The sequence below is a fragment of the Eumetopias jubatus genome, unplaced genomic scaffold (genome assembly GCF_037043125.1).
Source record: "Eumetopias jubatus isolate StellerSeaLion01/CBP00866 unplaced genomic scaffold, mEumJub1_p1.0 scaffold_9, whole genome shotgun sequence".
Taxonomy (NCBI): domain Eukaryota; kingdom Metazoa; phylum Chordata; class Mammalia; order Carnivora; family Otariidae; genus Eumetopias; species Eumetopias jubatus.
The window spans coordinates 136149923-136168676 of NW_028274815.1; the positions used below are offsets into that span (position 1 = coordinate 136149923).

Genomic DNA, 18754 nt, shown 5'->3' on the forward strand with positions numbered 1-18754 from the left:
ATAGGGAGGACCAGAGCACAGAAGGTTCCAGTTCTGATTCTCTCCTCTACAAGCTCGTTGTCATCCCCAAACCCATGGCAACTTATCACCTTTCCCCAAGACTAATAAAGGCACCCTGGTAGAGGACGTGACCAGAGAACCAAGCTCTCTCTGCTTCTCTTGTCCCCCACCCCCCAAGCCCCAATTCAAGCAGCAGACCCCTCAGAGATGGCTCAGGAAAACTTCTGGAACACCACTAGCGGCAACAGCACGTAGCGCGCAGTTCCTGAGCTTTACAAACTGAAACTCACAGCCCACCCTGCACACGACTCCCCCACCCCCACCCCCCCGACATTTGCCAGCCCTTGTTCTCGGCAATAGCAACAGTGCTGTTCTCATCACTGCTACTACTTCTATTATGCTGACGCATTAGATGGTCTCCAGACTCGAGAGGAGAGAAGGTAATTGGCTCTCATCACCCCAAGCAGCGTTATTGGATACAATGTACAAATAGCTTAAAATTAACAGCTGGCATCAGAGACCCACTCAGTCCGTAGCGGATTACGGAATGAACACAAACTCACCTACTTCCATCAACACCCTCCCCAAGTCATTTGCAAACAGGACCCATAATTGAGTATCTGATTCAGATTAATTGCCATGCTTCCTTGGCTTCCTGCTCCCCGAGGGCCACTGCGAATTTGAACTCTGAAAAGTGACCCAAGTCAGCTTCGAGGTGCAAATGTTCCCAGGGCGAGTCAAAGTTGGCTCTTCTTGGAGCCAAACCTGGACTTCGCCCTGCGAAAAACCTTGTTCGTGATCAAGTTCTTTGGGTCCTTTGTCCCCGACTTTGCCATCCAGTAAAAGAGGAACATCCTCCGTTCACTGTGCCTGCGGTTCAGGCGCCGGGCGATGGACATGGGGCTCTCCCCCCTGTCATCTCTTTCGTTGATGGAGGCTCCGTACTTGAGCAGGTGGCTTATACAATCCAGACGGCCCATGGCTGCGGCCACGTGCAGGGCTGTCCTGCCCATGGGGGTTCTGCTGAGACTGTCGGCTCCTGTAAAATAAGACAGCTGACTGAGCGAGGCTCACCCTCCCGGCCAGGAGCCTCACCTCCAGGATCACATTCAAGAAGAGAAGCTCGGGAGGGGTGAGGTTGTAAAAAGAATGCTTGGGAGAATTAATTACTGCCCCCGACCCAGCACCGAGTATAAGGGAGGAGGCGTCACTGCACTGTCCCAGCACCCGGCTCTGCCTTGCCTCCAGTCTGCCCATGGCACGCTCCTGCTCAAACCCCATTTCTGGCATCCACTACCCTTGGGGTCATTTTCTAGATTGTTACTGCTCTATCTCACCCTGCCACCCTCCCCACACCACGCTCTTCCCCCCCTCCCTCCATGCTCCAATTTTACCAGGCTTCTATCTTTATGCCTTAAATACCCCCTGCTCCCGCATCCCGCCCCAGGCCTTTTGCACATGCTGTTCCCTTTGTTAACAGCACTGTTACCCATTTCTACCCCCCCCACCCCCGCCACCCCTGGCTAACTCCATCCTTCTTTATCCTCCATACACTTCCTCAGGAAAGCCTTCCTTAGCCCCCCTCCCCAGGAATCCCGCCCCCCTGTATATGCTCAGTAGACATTCTGCATCTTCAGAACATGCCACGCACGACTGACCATGGAATTAATTATTTGTAATAATTTGCTGACTTCCCTTCATAAACTCCACGAAGGCAGAAAACACACTTGTTTTGATCACTGCTGTTTTCATCCCCGGCACGTAGCGCGATGCCTAGAAAAGACAGGCGCTCGGGAAATGACAGACGACGGGCAGCCTGACTCATGGACAGATTTCACTTCGATTGAATTCCTCACTGCCTCCCGCAGATGGATGGGCTAATGACAGGTGTCCAATATGGACTTGTTGAATTGAATCAAATTCTGGGTAACAAATATCATGACACAGAAAACAAGGCAATTCAATTACAAGCAGCTGACATTTCTCTAGCCAGTTTTTATGAGCTATGGCTGGTCGGTGAGGTAACGTTTTAAATAGGTTCTCATAACGCCCAGCCTCAGCCTCAGCATGGCTTTGCGGCGGCTGTGTGCAAAGGACAGAAAACTTTGCAAAGCTGGCTGTAATGTTTTAACTGGGGCTTTCAAATACATCACAGTTCCATCAGAGTGAAAATGACTTTTTATGAGCTTAAAGGACTGCTGGTCTGTGAACGGCCCATATTTCATCCCACAACAGGCGGCGTGCAGAAAGCAGTGGAGGAAGAAGCAGAATAGTCAGGAAAACCTCTACCCAACATGCGAGCGCCAGTCATCCTGCCCTGGCCCTGGGGATGCTTGCACCTTGCCTGGTGGAGGTGGCAAAAGAGGCAAAGAGGCGCAGAGAGAGGCCGGGGTCAAGACCGCGGGCAGGAAAGGTTCGGATTGGAAGACAAGCTGATAGGGGAGACCCTCGGATGAGGCCCACTTCTGGGCCTCAAACCCCTGACCAAACAGTCCGTCACATGTTCTTCCTGTTCCTGAGGAAGCCGGCGGCCTGGGCAGTCTGCGGCCATTGTCTATTGTTCTGGAATGGTCGACACCTCAACCTGAGGGCCTCTTTTCCCAAAAATATCCTACGTCCAGGGAAGATAAAGTGTGCTCCTGCAGATCTCATGCAAGCCCTCACATTCAGAGACAATGCAGGCCAAGGCTTCTACTTCTATCAACAGAGAGAGAGGGGGCAACTTGTCCTTGAAGGGTGGGCAGAGACAGGGATGGAGAGGAGATGAAAAGAGGGTTTGAGGCAAGGGTCTCTTGAGGGAAATAATTCAAAGTCATGGAGAAAGGAGACTGGCCCTCCTGCCACACACCCACACCCACACCCACACACACACACACACACACCCCAAGAGAGCGATGCCAACTTGGGGCTAGAGCTCTCAGACCGTGGCAGAAACCCAACTTCAGGTGGGGCAGAAATAACACAGGGAGTTTAGGAACATCTCCAGCAGTGTTGTAAGAGACCAGGAAGCTCTTCTGGCTATGAATTAGTGTCTAAAAATTCCATCTCCCACAACAGAAAGAATCTTCTTGAGACCCGGCCAAGAGAGGGGACAACAGCTTTTACTCAGCATGTCCTAAGACCCCTACAGACAGAGAGCCAGTGGCCCACGGGGACCATGATTGATGGTTGACACAACTTGGGTCCAGGACGCCATTGCTCAAGGGCCCAGGAAGACAAGCCACTCTGTCCTCCCTACCCACAGAAGACTCCACCTTGTGAACATACTCAGCCGTCTCTCAGAATTACCATGTTCTAGAAGGTACTGCACAGCATCCGAGTGGCCTCTGTGAGAGGTAATGTACAAGGCCACGAATGCTCTCTGAGCGATCCAGGCCTTCCACTGCTTGTGTTCCAAATGCTGCGAATTTGCAGTTTGGTAGAGAGAGTCTTCATCAACACCGAGGCAGGAGAGCTGGGCAGGATAAAGGGGGACCACACAGTGAGTCTGAGTTATTTCCAAAGTGCAGGTACACCTGGCTGGTGGGTACCTGGACCCTCCTGAGGGGAGGGTTGCTCGAAGGCCCAGTTAAGGCTCGTGATGGGAACAGAAAAGGGCAAACCCTAACTGAGAAGCTGGAACACACCCAGGGGAGGACATTGTTGACCGCGCTCTATACATGTCCAGGAAATACGCATTTACCATCAGGCAGGCTCGGGAGGCAGGAAATTCTTCCTGTCGGTGTTTTGAAGAGAGAAAATAGCTTTTCTGGGTGTCCAGAGGAAGGTGGTTGTGGCCATTAAGGAAGACACCAGACGACACGAAGTGGCCTCCCCAGAGGGGAATGCACTTCTCTGGAGACTTGATGCATTCTGGCCTTCCGATCTATTTTCGGGCCCATTGTCTCCGTTAACGTTTGGAACACTCTGAACTCCACTCACGGATGAAAAATAGCCCCATAATATAATCATCTCGTGGTGAAGTGAGGCCCTGAGCACGAGAGGAAGGCTGCGGGCTCTGGCAGAGAGGAACTCCGTCCCAGATGCGGGGCATCTGGTGTGGGGGCGGCAGTGGGGGGAGGCAGAGCCCCAGAGTGTGGGAGACAGGAAGGAATCCCCGGGTTCAGAGCAAGAGCCAGAAAACCCAAGCAGGACCGAGGCCCCGGTGGCAGAGGCGAGGCAGGGGAAGGCCGGGAGCAGAGGCCCCCAGGGAAGGACCTGGAGGGGATGCTCGACAAGCTGGGACAGGCCCCACCCCTCCTTCTAAGGCTCCCCCACACAGGCAGGGTTTGCCTCCCTAGAGACCACCCACCTCTCCCGGACCTGATCCCCGCAAGCTGCCTACAGCCAGCCTTCCCTGGCTGGAAGTAAACCCTCTCCTCACACGCTCATAGCCTTTCATCCAAATGTACTTTCTAGAAGGAACATACACTCGCCCCCTCCTCTGCGCCACCCGCCCACCCCCATCTTCTCTGTTGGGTATAGATGTTCTGGTTTCCTGGTTTCCTCCTCCCTTCTCCCCGCTGCCCACCCCAGAGCTCAGCTGAGAGCCAAGCATAAGGCCTGGCAAAGAGTAGGCACTAGGCACCTGCTGTGTATCGAGTGGTGTGTGGTCTTGCCACCTTAGGGGAGGGGCAGACCCCCATTAGGATTTTTGACCTATCACATGCTCTAGCTTGTGCACTTCCCAGTTCTCCGGAGCCCTTCACCCACTGTTAAATCAGGTTTTCAACTTTACAAAATACACATGTGAATAGAAAATGCACCACCCTGGCTCCTTTTTCTTTGGGGTGTGCGTGTGGGGGTGGGTTATAAGTGAATACCATGAAATAGCAAATCCAAGAGTGAGTGGAAACTCTCAATATAGTATTTGATCATTATGACATGACTCCAAGTTCTGTTTTTTCCTACTCTGAAACTTTTACTCAAATATTCACATGAAAGACTGAATCCCCCCCTACACACACACACACAAGACACAGTTTATGGTTGCTTCATGAAGTACAATATCCATTTAGAGAAGCATGAAAGCACCTTACTGGGATCCCCTTCCACAGCCGCCAAAACCAGTTCCGTCCATCCATCATAATGCCAGATACATAATGAAATAATTCCACCAGGAACAACATCATGGAACTTCAACGTAGTATCATCCATCAAAACTCCTACAGGGAATAATTTTTTCTTTAAAAAAAAAAGAGGGTATTAAAGATAAACTATTACACTGGTTATCTTAAGAGATGATCTGACCTTGGGTATCACAAACATCATTTGAAAACGTTGAGCACTAATCTCATTTGATGACTCCATATGAGTCTGTTTGTGGTCATTAATGCTTTTTAGAAAATTAATTTGGCTCGGCTCAAACAGAAGCCAAGCCCCCCCCCCAAAAGGCAACAATTTCTAAAATTCTGTAGTTATAACTTGTTCTATTGCAAAAAAAAATACATGAGGCAGTAAAGTCATTTTATGAGGGAAACTATAAATAGGACTACTTGAAGTAACTACATTACAGACTCGGCACAATGGACCTCCGTGCGTCATACATGAAACTAAAATACTTATCTCTGGTTAGTGTTGTCAACAGCTGGTTAAGGATGTAACAATGGCAAAACTTTGTTGCATCTTTCAAATGCTACTCTACAGCAGGGTTTTTTTTTTTTTTTCAAACTTGGCACAATTGACATTTTAGACTGGATTGTTCGTTGTGGTGGGGCCCGCCCTGGGCACTGAAGGGTGGTAGCGGCATCCCTGGCCTCTACCCAGTAGATGCCAGTAGCAGCCTCACCTAGTTGTGACCACCCAAAAGGTCTCCAGATGTTGCCACATGGCCCCTGGGGGACAAAACTGCCCCAGTTGAGCATTTATGGTAATGTAAATGTTGTCACGTTGCCATTCACCATGATTTGGACTTGGGGCCTTAGAACTCCTTTATGTCATCACCCAGAACAACCCTCCACTAGTATGAAACAATGGGGTGAGTGGATCTACTCACACTTCATACGTTCAGACCCTTTGGGAAAGCCTGTCAGGATGATAGAATATAGAAGAGGACTCTAGAGCATTTTAAGTGAAGTTGTCTTCAGTTTATCTTTTTAAATAAACATGTTCCCTTACATAGCCACCTATAATCTTGCTTAAGAATAACATCATAATTTCTTTTCTCTACAAGTGATGCCGCAAGTGTAAAGTCTCAACTCGGCCAGGTCAGGTTATCCATTATTCCGAGTGGAATTCATGAGTTGTTTGGATTCACGACTGAGGGATTACTAAGTGCCTGTCCCAAGCACCTACACTCTTTAATCCTCATGACGAGCCAGGTTTGTCATTTCCATTTGCTGGTGAGCAAACTGAGGCTCCTACGCCCAGGAAATAGCAAAACCAGGACTCCAACCAGACCTGCCTTTCCCCCAGTGCCATGCATGAGTCGCTGTAGGCTCCATTGGCCCCCTTTGGTGGTTACGAGAAACTTCGGATGGTGGGTATGAACAGGGAATAGCGATTAGCAAATTTGTTAATTAGGGTCTTATTTGTGGTTCTAACACAGAGGATAATCAGTAGTCATCAGTAAGACAACTTGACTTCCTAACAACTTTGAAAAAAATCGAGTAAAGCTGTGTTTCCCTAAGAAAGACAAGAGTGCAATTCACACATGCTGAATAGCTCTCTTCGAGAAATCAGAGCATTCTCTCTTTATAGGCAGGCAGCAACTGCCTTCAGCTTACACAAATACTAATTACCACCAGCTAAATTATTAGAGTTGACAACAAATGTGTAAGATCGCCCCTCGTCCATGAATTTTGCTCACCCCTTTTAGATTTGTGTCTCTCAAGGTTTTCACGCACACATTATCTCATGTGACCCTCCCTGGCCACCTTTAGGTGGGTAAAGAGGCATCAGCAGGTTATTCATGGGCAGGAACCCACATTTACTTTTCTTAATGTAGTAGTACCTTCTTTCTTTTTTTTGTTTGCTGTCAACAGGAGGGCTTGCAACGGCAGGAGAGGTCAAGCTTCTCCCAGTTGCTAAGTGCTTGCTGAGCGAGAGGATTGTGACATCGTACAAGTCACTAGGTGTCTTCCATTGCCTCGTAGCTCTCTTGAATTTATGGCTCAGCACAGCTCATCGGGGAAAATAAACTAACAGAAGGGGTGCCAGACATTTGTAGTTCAGGATACATAATTTTCGAATTACTTGTTTTGGAACGCTTACTATCCTTCAACAGCTCAACCTCAACGTTAATGTGTTAAATAGAGACTGGGTTTGAGATACAAACTTCTTTCCAAATAAAGCCTCAAAAATGCCCCAGAGCATCTTCCAAACACTACTATAGCAAAATAAGGATGTCACAGAAGGTGCTTAACCTGCCACAAAGAGAGCAAAGGAAGGTATTCTGGCCCAAATCATCCCTGTCTAGAGGGGGACCCAGCACTGAGAATTCTAGAGCCGAAAGGCTCTGCGTTGCAGCTTAGGAAACTGAGCCCCGGAAGAGCAGTGTCTGGGGGGACGGAGATTGTGGAGACAGGCTGCTCTCAGATCTCTGCCTGTCTCCATCGCTTCCCGGCCCTGCAGTACAACTGCGGTATCCCTGCAATATCGCTGTGCACATCCGCTGTGCTGCAGCCCACAGAGTTTTTTATACATCCATTTTCTTGAAGTATTTTTGCGTTGATTTCAACCGGGTGGGGAGATGATGGAGCCCAGGGGCTTTGACCCTGTTCTCATATCCTAAATATTATAGGGATCGGGACAAGGACAGCCAGGTCCCTCAGGCTGAGGGATGGAGATTGATGGATGGAGAGATGGGGCTCTAGAGCCCTCGCCCTCCACTGGGTGCCACCCACATGGGATCTGTCTGGATAGGGGCCTTTGGGGTCCTGATTTAGCCACAGTGAGCTTTGGGTGCTGGGCTCTGATTCCGATTGGGCTAGTTTTGAGCACCTGACATGGACAAGAACACTGCTTGAGATTCAGGGTTCTGATACAAACTGGGTTAGTGCCAATATTTGGGTGGGTAGGGTTTGCCTTGAGATTTGGGGTCCTGACAAGGGCAGAGTTTGCTCTGGATGTGGGGTTCTGATGAAGGCAAGGTTTGCTTTCTGTTTGGGGGTCCCAGTATAGGAAGGGTCTATTCTGGGATGTGGAGTCCTTGAATGGGCAGGACTTGTTTTGGGATTTGGGGTTCTAATGTAGTCCTAGGTACTGTAGCCACTGAGTATAAGGAATCGGATAGGTCAGCCCTTGGGAATTGGGGGTTTTGGTGGCGACAGGTTCTGCTCTGAGATTTGGAGTCCTGAGATGGGCAAGATTTGGTCTAGAGCTTGGGGTTCTGGTGTGGATAAGGTTGGCTGAGGGATTTGGGATGTAATACAAGTAGAGCTTGCTTCGAGTTTTGGGGTCCTCACGGAGGCAAGGTTTGCTTTAAACTCTGGCTTCCTTACATGGGTATGTTTGGCTTAAACATGGTTTCCATGAGATTTAGGGTTCAGATATGGGTATGTTTGGCATGAGTTTTGGGGTCCTATTATGGGTGAAGTTTGTCTCATGCTTTGGAGACCTTATGAGCATATTTTGCTTGGGATTGGTGTTCTGGTGCGGTCATGGTGAGCTTGGGAACGGGCTTCCAGATGGGGGAAGAGTTCATTTTGGGTCCTGGCATCCTCACTTAGAGATGGCCAATGGATTGGGGTTTGGATGCGTAAGTGGCTAGTTAGAGACTGGGGGCTCAGAAATGAGTTTGTGTGCTCTGGGATTTAGGGTCATGATCTGGGTAGAATCTGCCTTGGGATACAGGTTTCTGTTGCAAGCAGGGGTAGCTTGGGGATTTATTTGGGGTTCAAACATGGGCATAGTTGGCATAGAGATATGGGGTCCTGGGGCAGGCAGTTTGTTTCAGGCATTAGGTGTCCTTTTCGGTGGACATGGTTGCTAGAGGATTCAGGGTTCTGAGAGTCGCATGGTTAGCCTGGGCATCTGGGGTTCAGTCTTGGCCAAGTTTGTTCTTGGTTTGGGGCTCTTGAAGTGGGCAGAATTTGTTCTGAGCTTCAGCATCCTTGTATGGACATGGCTGCCGGAGGATGTGGGGTTCTGGGGTAGTCTTGGTTACCCTGGAGATTTGGGGTTTAGTCCTAGGCAGATTTGCTCTGGGTTTGGGGGTCCTGAATTGGGCATGGTTTGTTTTGAGGTTTAGCATCTTTGTGTAGACACAGTAGCCAGAGGATTTGCGGTTCTGAGGTAGTTGTAATTACCCTGGAGATTTGGGCTTCAGTCTTGGGCACAGTTTGCTTCAGGCTTTGGCATCCTTTTGTGGATATGGCTGGCTAGAGGACTGGGGGGGGGGGAGGGGTTATGAGTCCAACATGGGTTTTTGGAAGTTTGCTTTGAGTTTGGGGTCCTGACATGGGAAGGTTTGCCCTAGATTGTAGGGTCCCATTGAGGACAGGCTTTGTTTCAGGCTTCTGGTCTTATGTGGACCTGGTGGCTTTGGGATTTGGGTCTCTGATAAATACAAGGGCAGCTTGAGGGTCTGAGAGGTCTTGCTGGGGCAGCAGCGCCTTTGTTGAGATTTGGGGACCTAACATGGACAGGATCTGCTCAGGGTTGGCAGGTCTGACTAAACAACTTGCTTTGGGACCAGAGTCCTGGCATAGGCAGGATTTGTGGATTAGGGTCTTGCTGTGGACAGGGTGTGCCCTGAGATTTGAGGTTTAATGTGAACCTGGTTTGTCGGGATTGGGAAGTTCCTTTCATGGCCTGGGCTGGCTTTTCCATCTGGGGCTTCCAGGGCGAGGGGTGGGGTTTGTTCTGACACCTGGGGGTTGGGCGGCGGGGGTCCTCACGCGGGCAGGGGTCCCTTCGGGGACTGCAGGGTTAGAAGGGGACCCGGTGCCCCGGTGGAGGCCATACACGCGGGAGGGAAAGGGGTGGGCAGGGGCCACCTTGGTCCAGGTACTGGAGCCGCTGCAGGTCCAAGGGGATGCCGACTGTGAGGTCCAGCTCCTCCTTGAGCTCCCGCACCGTCATGTCGCTGCGGCAGTTTGTCACTTGGAACATCTCCCCGGTCTCCTCCAGCCGCACCCGCATAGCGAAGACTTCTGGGGAGGCGTCTGGGGCTAAGTCGAGCGCCGGACTCGCGGCCTCCGGCGACCCAACGCCCCTTGGGCCGGGGGCGCGGGCCGGGGGCTGCACGGAGAGGGGCCGCGGGCCGGCTGAGCCCGCCCTCCGCCCCCACCGCCCAGACGCCGCGGGGTCGGAGCCCAGGGCATCCCCCCGCGGCGCCCCCGGCCATGCTCCGCCGCCGCCCGCCGTGCCCGCCCCCCGCCGCATGGCCCCCCGCCTCATGGCCCCCCGCAGCACAGCCTCCCCGCGTCACCACGCCCCCCGCCCCGCGCCCGGCAGAGCCCCGCGGACGACCCCGGGAGCCTCCAAGCTGCTCTCCCGGTCACTAACTGTAACCTGGCAGCCCTAAGGACCCCTCCAGTCCCCAGCTGTTTGCAATACAGTCTTTGCAAAATTCAGGGCCTACGGTCTGGAGTGAATCGCCCTAAATCCTCCTGGCATGCCTCGTCTAGAGTTGTCAGGTGCAGTCTGTAGCCATGTTTAACAATCCTATTTCTGGCACCAATGAAAAGCCCCACGGAGCTGGGCCCGGCGCTCAGGCCGCTCCGGAAGCGGGAGCCGGGCCTTCGTGAGGGTCTGCAGAGCCCCCTGAAAGTCCATCAGTTCTGAAAACGCTCTCGAATTCTCCGAGGGAGAAAGGTGCTGATGAAAACACTCAGCAAGGGGGAAACGTCCACTTGGCGCGAGGCTGAGCCGGCTCCATTGTTAAGATGCCTTTCAAGGGAGCTCCATCTGTGAGAAACCCATCTCGTGCTTTTCCATTAATTCACCCAAGAGGAGGCAGAGTGTTCAAGTACACAGGAAGCTTACGTGTGATGATCAAATCGCAAACACTCAGCACCCCACACCTAGAAACAATTAATACACAAAGAGCTGTGGTGATGGGGGAAGGAGCACGAGAGAAAGGAAGGCGAGGAGGGGGGCAGAACCACATCAGAAAAATCTGTTGTTACAAAAGAAGAATAAAATGTGAGCCTTAAACATACTTTTTGCAGAGAAATTACAGTCTTAAAAAAACAAAACAGAACCTGGCACTGGAAAGGCATTCATATTAAGTTATAGACCATTTTTAGTGTATAAGCTGAACTTTTTAAGGTTGGATTTTTTACCAGAGTCTCTACAAGCACATTTGTTTCAGCATGCAAATTCTACACAGCACAGCACAGACTGAGGTTATTTTTTTTCCTTAATGGAAAGTGAAGCTCTGCACAGAATACAAAATTCCAGGTGAATAATTCTACTTGCTGCCAGGTCAACAGATTTTAACAATATGACAATCTCAATTTCTAGACAATAAAAAAATTAAAAATTGTTACCGAAGCAAAACAATATCTCCATCTATTTACTTTAGGCAAGTATTGAACACAAAAGGGACTGATTGATTTTTGTTTCTCTTAATACGAAGCCTCCACAATTTATTAGCTCACGCTCTGCCGGAGTTGCCCAAATGCTAGCCTGGGTTACAACTTGAAATTCTCACACACGTACCTTATTTTCTTTGGCACAGTATAGATTCCTTCCTTTCTTTTTAAAGAATCAGCTCAGTGGAATTTGGAGGAGGGGGACATCCTGTATACCAGGAAATTCAATATATAGCTCCAGAAATTTTATTTTTAAAAAAGGGAGAAAGAAAAGACCAGACAAGAAAAATATCCAAGGAAAGAATGGCAATAGCAACACGCCCTTTGCGGCCAGCTCTTGAACCCCAAATGGGCCACTCCTTCCTCTCTTTATGCCTGCTTTCAAGATGATTTAAAATAGAAGTAAAATAACATGAGCCTACATGTTATACAGAATTTAATGAAACATTTATAGAATCTCAAATTATTCACAAAAACCCTGTTTAAGTTCTAGAGCATCTTAGTCTAAATTTTAAAAGCATGAAATCTAAATTCGGTGTACTTAAGTCAAATTGAAGAGTGTCATAATTTAACCCCCAAATCCCTGACAAGTACATGGACTGATCAGAACTGTGGGTTCCTAGTCTCTGTTAAAGATTCTAAAGCATTAGCTATAAAGTCAATATCCATGCATCTCAATGATCAATTTCCCTCCCACATTCTTAAACGTAGGATAATAAATCCATGTAAGAATGAAAAATCTTTCTGCCTCTGTCAAAGGCCAGTACAGATCTTTATGGATACAGTCAGCGCAAGAAGGGGAGGGACAAGTGCCTGAGGAAAAGTTCCAAGTACAGTTTATACAAAAGTACAATATTAGAAAGACTGCCATAAATCATTCTTTAGTAGATTTCCTTAACTATCACATTTTTCAAAAGTAAACAAATTGGGCTATATTTGCAGCAACTCAAAGTAGAGCATAAATTTAAATGATGTATTTGTTGTGTTCACTGATAGGAGGCTAATATTACGTTAATATATTTTCTTCCTGTCAAGAGTTATTTACATATGTACATTATTTCAGTTAAAAATAAAAATGTAATACCATAAACTGTATTTTCCAGGAAAGCATGAGGGAAGCCAAATATGCAAGTCTCTTAAAGACTTAAAAGCTTCTAATAAACTACTTTTATTTTGGGAGGAAGGGGGCTTTAAATAATATAGTCAGTCTGTCATGGAGAAGGTGATCTGATGCTATGGAGACCCCTGTGCCCAGCTAGCCACCTGGTGCTACAACCTTGTCGTGGCTTCCCAATCAGCAGGCAGGGGCGCAGAGGGTGGTGCCCGTCCCAGGTGCAGTCCCTGGAGCTGCGGATGGGAAAGGGGTCATTTGAGTGCCCGCCCTCAAAGTTTCAGAAATCTTTCCTCCCTCAGAACGTGTGGCACAGTCAGAACCCTGACAAGCGGATGTGAGCAGTATGTGGCCACATACGACATGGCCGGGGTGCGCGGGATCCCAGGGCGGCTAATTCCGTTCTGCCAGTACAGGCGTGTCTGCGGTGCTCCGCCGCTTTGGCTCCAGGGTGGCGAAAAAGGACACATCTGGGTCCCGGTCTGACTGCAGAGCCTGGACGGTCTCTTCAACGACTTGAAGATGAGGGTTACCGGCATTTCTCAAGTACGCTAAAGAGAGAAAACGGTAGTTTGGCTCACATGGGCCATGAACTGGGCTCCGAAACAGACTCGAGTGCTGGGGGGTTTTTTAAACCACACCTCAGGACAATAAATCACTTTTCACAGAGTAACCACGTATATAAGGCCTTCACAATGATAACATGACTGCTTTCGTCAAGGAGTAACTTCAATTTCGAAGATGGACTCCCAAGAACAGCTATGCGTATTTTTTAAATTATAGTTTAAAAACTTTGCATGTCATCTTTCCTTCCCTCCAATGCCAAAGAACTGCCAGTGTGTGGAGGGCAGGGAGGGGAACAGGTGGCTGGCAGGGTGGGGCGGGGCTGGGAGCGCGGCGGGAAGACAGGCACTTGCCGGGACCAGCTGGAAGGGGCCGGCTCCGCACGTGGTGCAGGTGCGAACGTGCCATCCAAGGGACGCAATGCTGCAACACGTCCTATTCAGGACATAGTAACAGGCTGCAAACCTCACCGTAATGAAGGCTTACGTTGGCTGCCTGTCATAATGTCTGTGTCATCACTCAACGTTTACAAAAGTTTCCCCCATTTCTAGAAGACTGTGAAGTTCTGCATTTTACCATGAAGCTCATTAAATGTGAAAATTCAACTGCCATTTTATAAATAACAAACTATACTGCATAAAAGTTAATACATCAATTTATATAATAAGTCTGAAGTATGCGATCAGACAAGTTCCTAAAGAGGGAGACGAGTTGCTGCTTGGTGAACTTTAAAATGTGTAAGTTCGGAAAAACGGTCCACATACCCTTTTCCAACAGCGTCTGACGCAGAGCTTTGGCCAGCAGAACCCTCACATTTGGCACAGGATCTGAGGCAAGGCTTAAAAGGCTGGGGAGCAAGTGTTCAACAAACTGGTCCACAGGGATGCACTCCTCGTTCACCACTGCCTGCCACGACAGACAGCCACAGTCAAAGAATTGATACTTCTCCACAGTGGTCAGCAGGTTTCTTCTAAAAACACCCTTCCACAATTCCAAAGAAGTAGTTTCGGGGTCTGCTGGTCTGAGGATTGTGTGTGTGTGTGTGTGTGTGTGTGTGTGTGTGTGTGTGTGTGTGTGTGTCTGAATCTTAAAATCTCAACCACTGGGATGAGATAACTGAATTTGGTTAGAAACACAGTTAACAATTTCTAAGTCCTCACCAAGGACTGGATTATAGGTGGTATAAAATTTGGTGAAGAAAATAAAGGATTCTGAGTCAGACAGGCCTAGCTTCAAACCTAACTTGGTCACTTACTAACTTCATGGCCTGGAGTGAGTGGCTTCACCTTTCTGGGCCTTGGTTTCCCCACCTGTATAATGGGGAAGTGGGGGGGGGGGTGGCAGATCATTTTTGCAAAGAATCTAGCAAAGCGCCCACCAATGAAGGCTGAGGGCCCTCCCCTCTGTTACTCACCAGAATTCGGGTTCTGAGGGCCAGCGCCAGGCCTGTCTAGTGCCAGCCAGCCCCAGACTCCCATGCAGGCCCGGCCCCCTCTGTGAACACCCGACAAACGCTGCCTCTGCACACTGCCACTCCGCCGACAGAGGCCTACAGCTCCCGCCAGCCATGGAAGCCAGAGTGGGGCCAGTTTTACAGGGGAGGAAACTGTGGTCCAGTGTGAGGCCACTGCAGGTCCGTAGTCAACGAGCACCAGCGATTGGGGGGGGGGGGAGTCCAAACCAGGCGTGTGGATTCTAAACCCTGCACACCTTCCCGCCGCAGGGTGACGAGAGCAGCGGGTGTCCACTAGGTGTCTCCCAGGTGCTGGGCGCTGCGAGGCCAGGCAGAGGCGGCAGCTCGTCCCCCTCCGCAGCGCGGGCCTGTGCTGGCCCCCAGGTCAGGCTTGCCCCCCGAGAGGCACTGAAATAACCATCAAGTGACGCCCCCCTCCTTTCGTCGGTCTTGTTGTGGGTTTTCTACATCTTACTGATGACTCGTGAAAGCGCACACGCTGATTCTTCCTCAAGAAAATTAGTGGGTGTTTTTTTCCTTTTGTCCCATCATGGATTTTCTAAGTCTCAGATCAAGCATTAAAAGACAAAAGCAAAGATATCTCACTTAGGGGCGCCTGGGGGGCTCGGTCGTTAAGCCTCTGCCTTCAGCTCAGGTCATGATCCCAGGATCCTGGGATCGAGCCCCGCATCGGGCTCCCTGCTCGGCGGGAGGCCTGCTTCTCCCTCTCCCGCTCCCCCTGCTTGTGTTCCCTCTCTCGCTGTGTCTCTGTCAAACAAATAAATAAAATCTTAAAAAAAAAAAAGATAACTCATTTACCAAGACTGATACGGACTTCTTATGGACTGAGCCCAATCCCGCATCTACGGGATTGGCTTCCTCCTTACAGAAGTGTGTGCTGTCAGGCCTGCGGTTGTGAGTCTGGCACTTCACTCGGCCACCCACTGCTCTTTTCGCAGCCGACCACCGAAGTACCCGGTGATGCCCCGCCAGGCCAACAGGGGGCCCTGGTGAGTACTCTGGTGGGGGAACTGGGTAGGAGGGTCGGGCAGAGTCCAGTTACAGCTTTACTGTAATACTGACAAGCTGGGTGACAGGCTCACGGAGAGTCCGTGCTACTCCCTCCACCTTGGTACATGCTTGAAAATATGCAAGGGGAAAAGTGAAAACTTTTTAAATAACACACTAGCAGAAAAAAAAAAAAAATCACAGTGTTAACACTTCCTGTGTGCTCCTGATCAAGTTACTTAACCTCTCTGGGCTTCAGCTGCTTCACCTCAAACAACCTGTCTGAGAGTACACGGGTGTGACATGCCTGATACACGGCCGACCTTCACCACCGAGGATCAGATGTACGTATGACGAGCTACCTGGCATACAGAGGCGTCCAAGAAATGGCAGCCATCAGCACCAGCCAATCTGACCCACACCATTTCCAGGACACTAAGTAGAGAGGGTGACCAGAGATGCTGGACAGGACATGAACTTCACTTCAGAGGGACTCAATAGTCTCTGCCCTAACCTACTGCTCTGTTCTTCACCCCACCTTCCCTGCCAGGCAGCTGGCTGAGGGCAGGGGCAGGGATGACCACAGCCCTGGATTGGGCACGGCAGAGGCAGGGCTCTGGGCCTCGCCCTCACCTCACCAGATGGAAGGTGCTGGGAGAGCAGGAGTTTTCTCACTCTCTCTCTGCAGCTTCTAGAACACGCCCGGCACACAGGAGGCATTCAGTCAACATCTACAGGCTGAATGCAAAGATGGGTTGGGTAACCCTGGGCCAATCATTCTGCCTGACTGCGCCGATCACAATCTCCTGTGAGATAAAGGGGTTGGGTCCACTGATCCCCAAATTCCCAGCTGGTATTTCAGGGCTGGGATTCTGTGTCTGGTGCATCTGGTATCAGTCCACAGCAACATAAGCCCAGGGGAGATTCCCCCCAGGCCGTGCTAACCTGACAAATGAAAGCGAAAGCTTGCCTTCCAACCCACTTAGCGCAGTGCCGGAACCTTACGATGAGCTCACTGATGAAATTTAACCCCAGTGCGCGCTCACTGTGGGAGTAGAACTTCTGCAGAATGGCCACCACCTGTGAAAAATATCAGAGGTGCACATTTAAAAGGCTGCCATCCGTTTGAATTATGAATCCTACTCAACACGGAAACCAGACATTTTTATGCACCTTTAAAATGAATCTATAAGCAAGGGAGAGAGTCATTTTTGTCACGGTCATCATTAGAACACAGAGGAAAACAGATGTTCAAATATATGGCAACGCACATACACACACTCACCCACGTGAAACCCTTCATAAAAATGAAATTTAAAAAGGGACCGGCATTAGAAAAAAACATTCTTATAATCTTAAGATTCCAAATTTTAGAAAGTGGCCACTTGCATAATAACTAAATCATTACCTTTCAGAACATGTCATTTTTAGAAAATTGTAATAGCATGAGAGTACCTTAGTAAATCAATATTTTCAAGGGACACCCCCACCCCAGTATTCAGCTGGGATGAGCCCACACAAAATAGGATCAGCTCTTCTACGTTGGAGCTCTTGCTCACTAACTACTTTTCTACAAAACCATGCTGCCAAGTGAGCCCAATCTCTATTTAAAAGGAACACTAAGCCATGGTTTGAAGGGTTTCTTATATAAAATGACTTATCTACAATTTCTATCACTGAACCATACACCTTAAGAAAAAAGCCATGTTCTGTATTGATAAAACTGTAATACAGTTCCCTAATTTCAAAATTTAAAAGCTGGTTTCACAGGTATACTGAAAAATCAAGAGCAGAAAATAAAGGAGTTAAAATGGAAGAAACATAAATATTCCTATTTCCAAAAATCACAAACAACAACAGAAAAAGCCATGATTCCTTACTAGTTTGAAGGAGATCCACCGAACTTCAGAAACTTTATCTGCACACAACTTTAAGGCAATATGCATTAAGTAATCATAAACATCATTGGGATTATAGAGTTCCAAAATGAGTATCAGCTGTCTGAAATTAAAAAAGAAAGAAAGAAATTATTTGGGGGGACAAAAAAAAAAAAAAAAAACAACACCTTACTAAATTTCTCTTTACTCTCACTTCATCTTACAGACAAAAATAACCAGGCTGGGAGATTAAGGCAAATGAAGACCCAGCAAGGCTTTCCATCAGTGAAATGCCAAAAGCAGAAAGCTGAGTGAAATACCACGCAAAGAAAAGTGGAAAAAATAAATAAATCTTCATTCTTCATCTCACTCACTCAAATCAAACAAAAAGCAAATAAATTAAACTTTGTAAAACAGGCTGAGAAATTTATGGATGGGGATACTATTTCAATTTGAGGTTATCGGTTCGAGAGCACATAAAACTTTGCAAATCAGATAAGGTAAAAATAGCCAGGCCGCTGAAGTTCCCAGAGATGCCGGGGCGCAGGAAGGCTCGGGGAGCGCGCGCCGCCCGGCCCCGGCCCGGCCCCCAGGCGGCGGGCAGCGAGCGGCGGGCGGCGGGTGGCCCTGCGCGGTCCGCTTGCAGAGAACCGCGCGCGCCAGCTCTTCACTCCGAGGGAAAGAAAGCGTGCGGGAGACGGCCGGCTGGGAAAACCTGCCACCAAAGCTTTCACTGTTTTCTAAATGGGGAGGGAGAGAAGGGTATGAAAATAAATGGCATTACTTCCACGCTGGCAACGAAAGGAAATGAAAAAGAGATTGGAAGGAAGTTAGAATCAAAAACCAGGAGTGCCGGTGAATACTTTCATATCAAAAAGCACTGTTTTCAGAAAAATGATACCAATATCACGGGCAGGGGGAGCACAGAATTCATATCAGTGGCTCTGGCTTCAGTAACCACGGCCGAGATGGAAGATAGCCAGAGCTCGGAGATAACGCTGTCGGCGGCGCGAGCCCTGCCGGCCCGGCCCCATCCCCGTGTCCGTGCCGGGCCCCCGGCCCCGGGCCCCGGGCCCTCGGGAAGAGGGTCAGCCCGGCCCCGGTCTCTTGGTTGCGATCCTGGCCCCGGGAAAGCGGGTCAGTCGGGCCCCGGCCCCAGCCATGAGCGCGGGCTCCGGGCCCGTTCCGCGGTCTCGGCCCGCATCTCTGGCCCCATCCCCTACCCCCACCCCGGCCCCCTACCCCCACCCCGGCCCCCACCCCCGCCCCGGGGAAGCAGGTC

The 18754-nt window shown here is 49.5% G+C and overlaps 2 protein-coding genes across 4 annotated transcripts in view; both read right to left on the reverse strand.

Annotated features, from left to right (window-relative positions):
* Positions 1 to 737: 737 nt before the first annotated feature.
* ANKRD60 (ankyrin repeat domain 60) lies at positions 738 to 10305 on the reverse strand. The gene is made up of 4 exons (XM_028089171.2): positions 9918 to 10305; positions 5014 to 5144; positions 3289 to 3454; positions 738 to 1039 (listed from the first exon to the last, which is right to left on the reverse strand). Exons 1-4 carry the CDS (start codon positions 10303 to 10305, stop codon positions 738 to 740), a joined length of 987 nt encoding a protein of 328 aa, XP_027944972.2.
* Positions 10306 to 11081: 776 nt separating this feature from the next.
* LOC114197934 (serine/threonine-protein phosphatase 4 regulatory subunit 1-like) overlaps positions 11082 to 18754 on the reverse strand; it is an 87721-nt gene continuing 80048 nt past the window's right edge. For 2 of the 3 annotated variants that reach the window (XM_028089152.1, XM_028089151.1), the window contains 4 exons: positions 17476 to 17596; positions 16541 to 16675; positions 13899 to 14040; positions 11082 to 13121 (listed from right to left, as the gene is read on the reverse strand). In XM_028089152.1, the coding sequence (XP_027944953.1) occupies positions 12964 to 13121; positions 13899 to 14040; positions 16541 to 16675; positions 17476 to 17596 (556 nt within the window). In that variant the 3' untranslated portion in view covers positions 11082 to 12963. Of the gene's footprint in view, positions 13122 to 13898; positions 14041 to 16540; positions 16676 to 17475; positions 17597 to 18754 lie in introns of those variants that run through there. The other variant, XM_028089153.1, reaches the window with a different exon arrangement.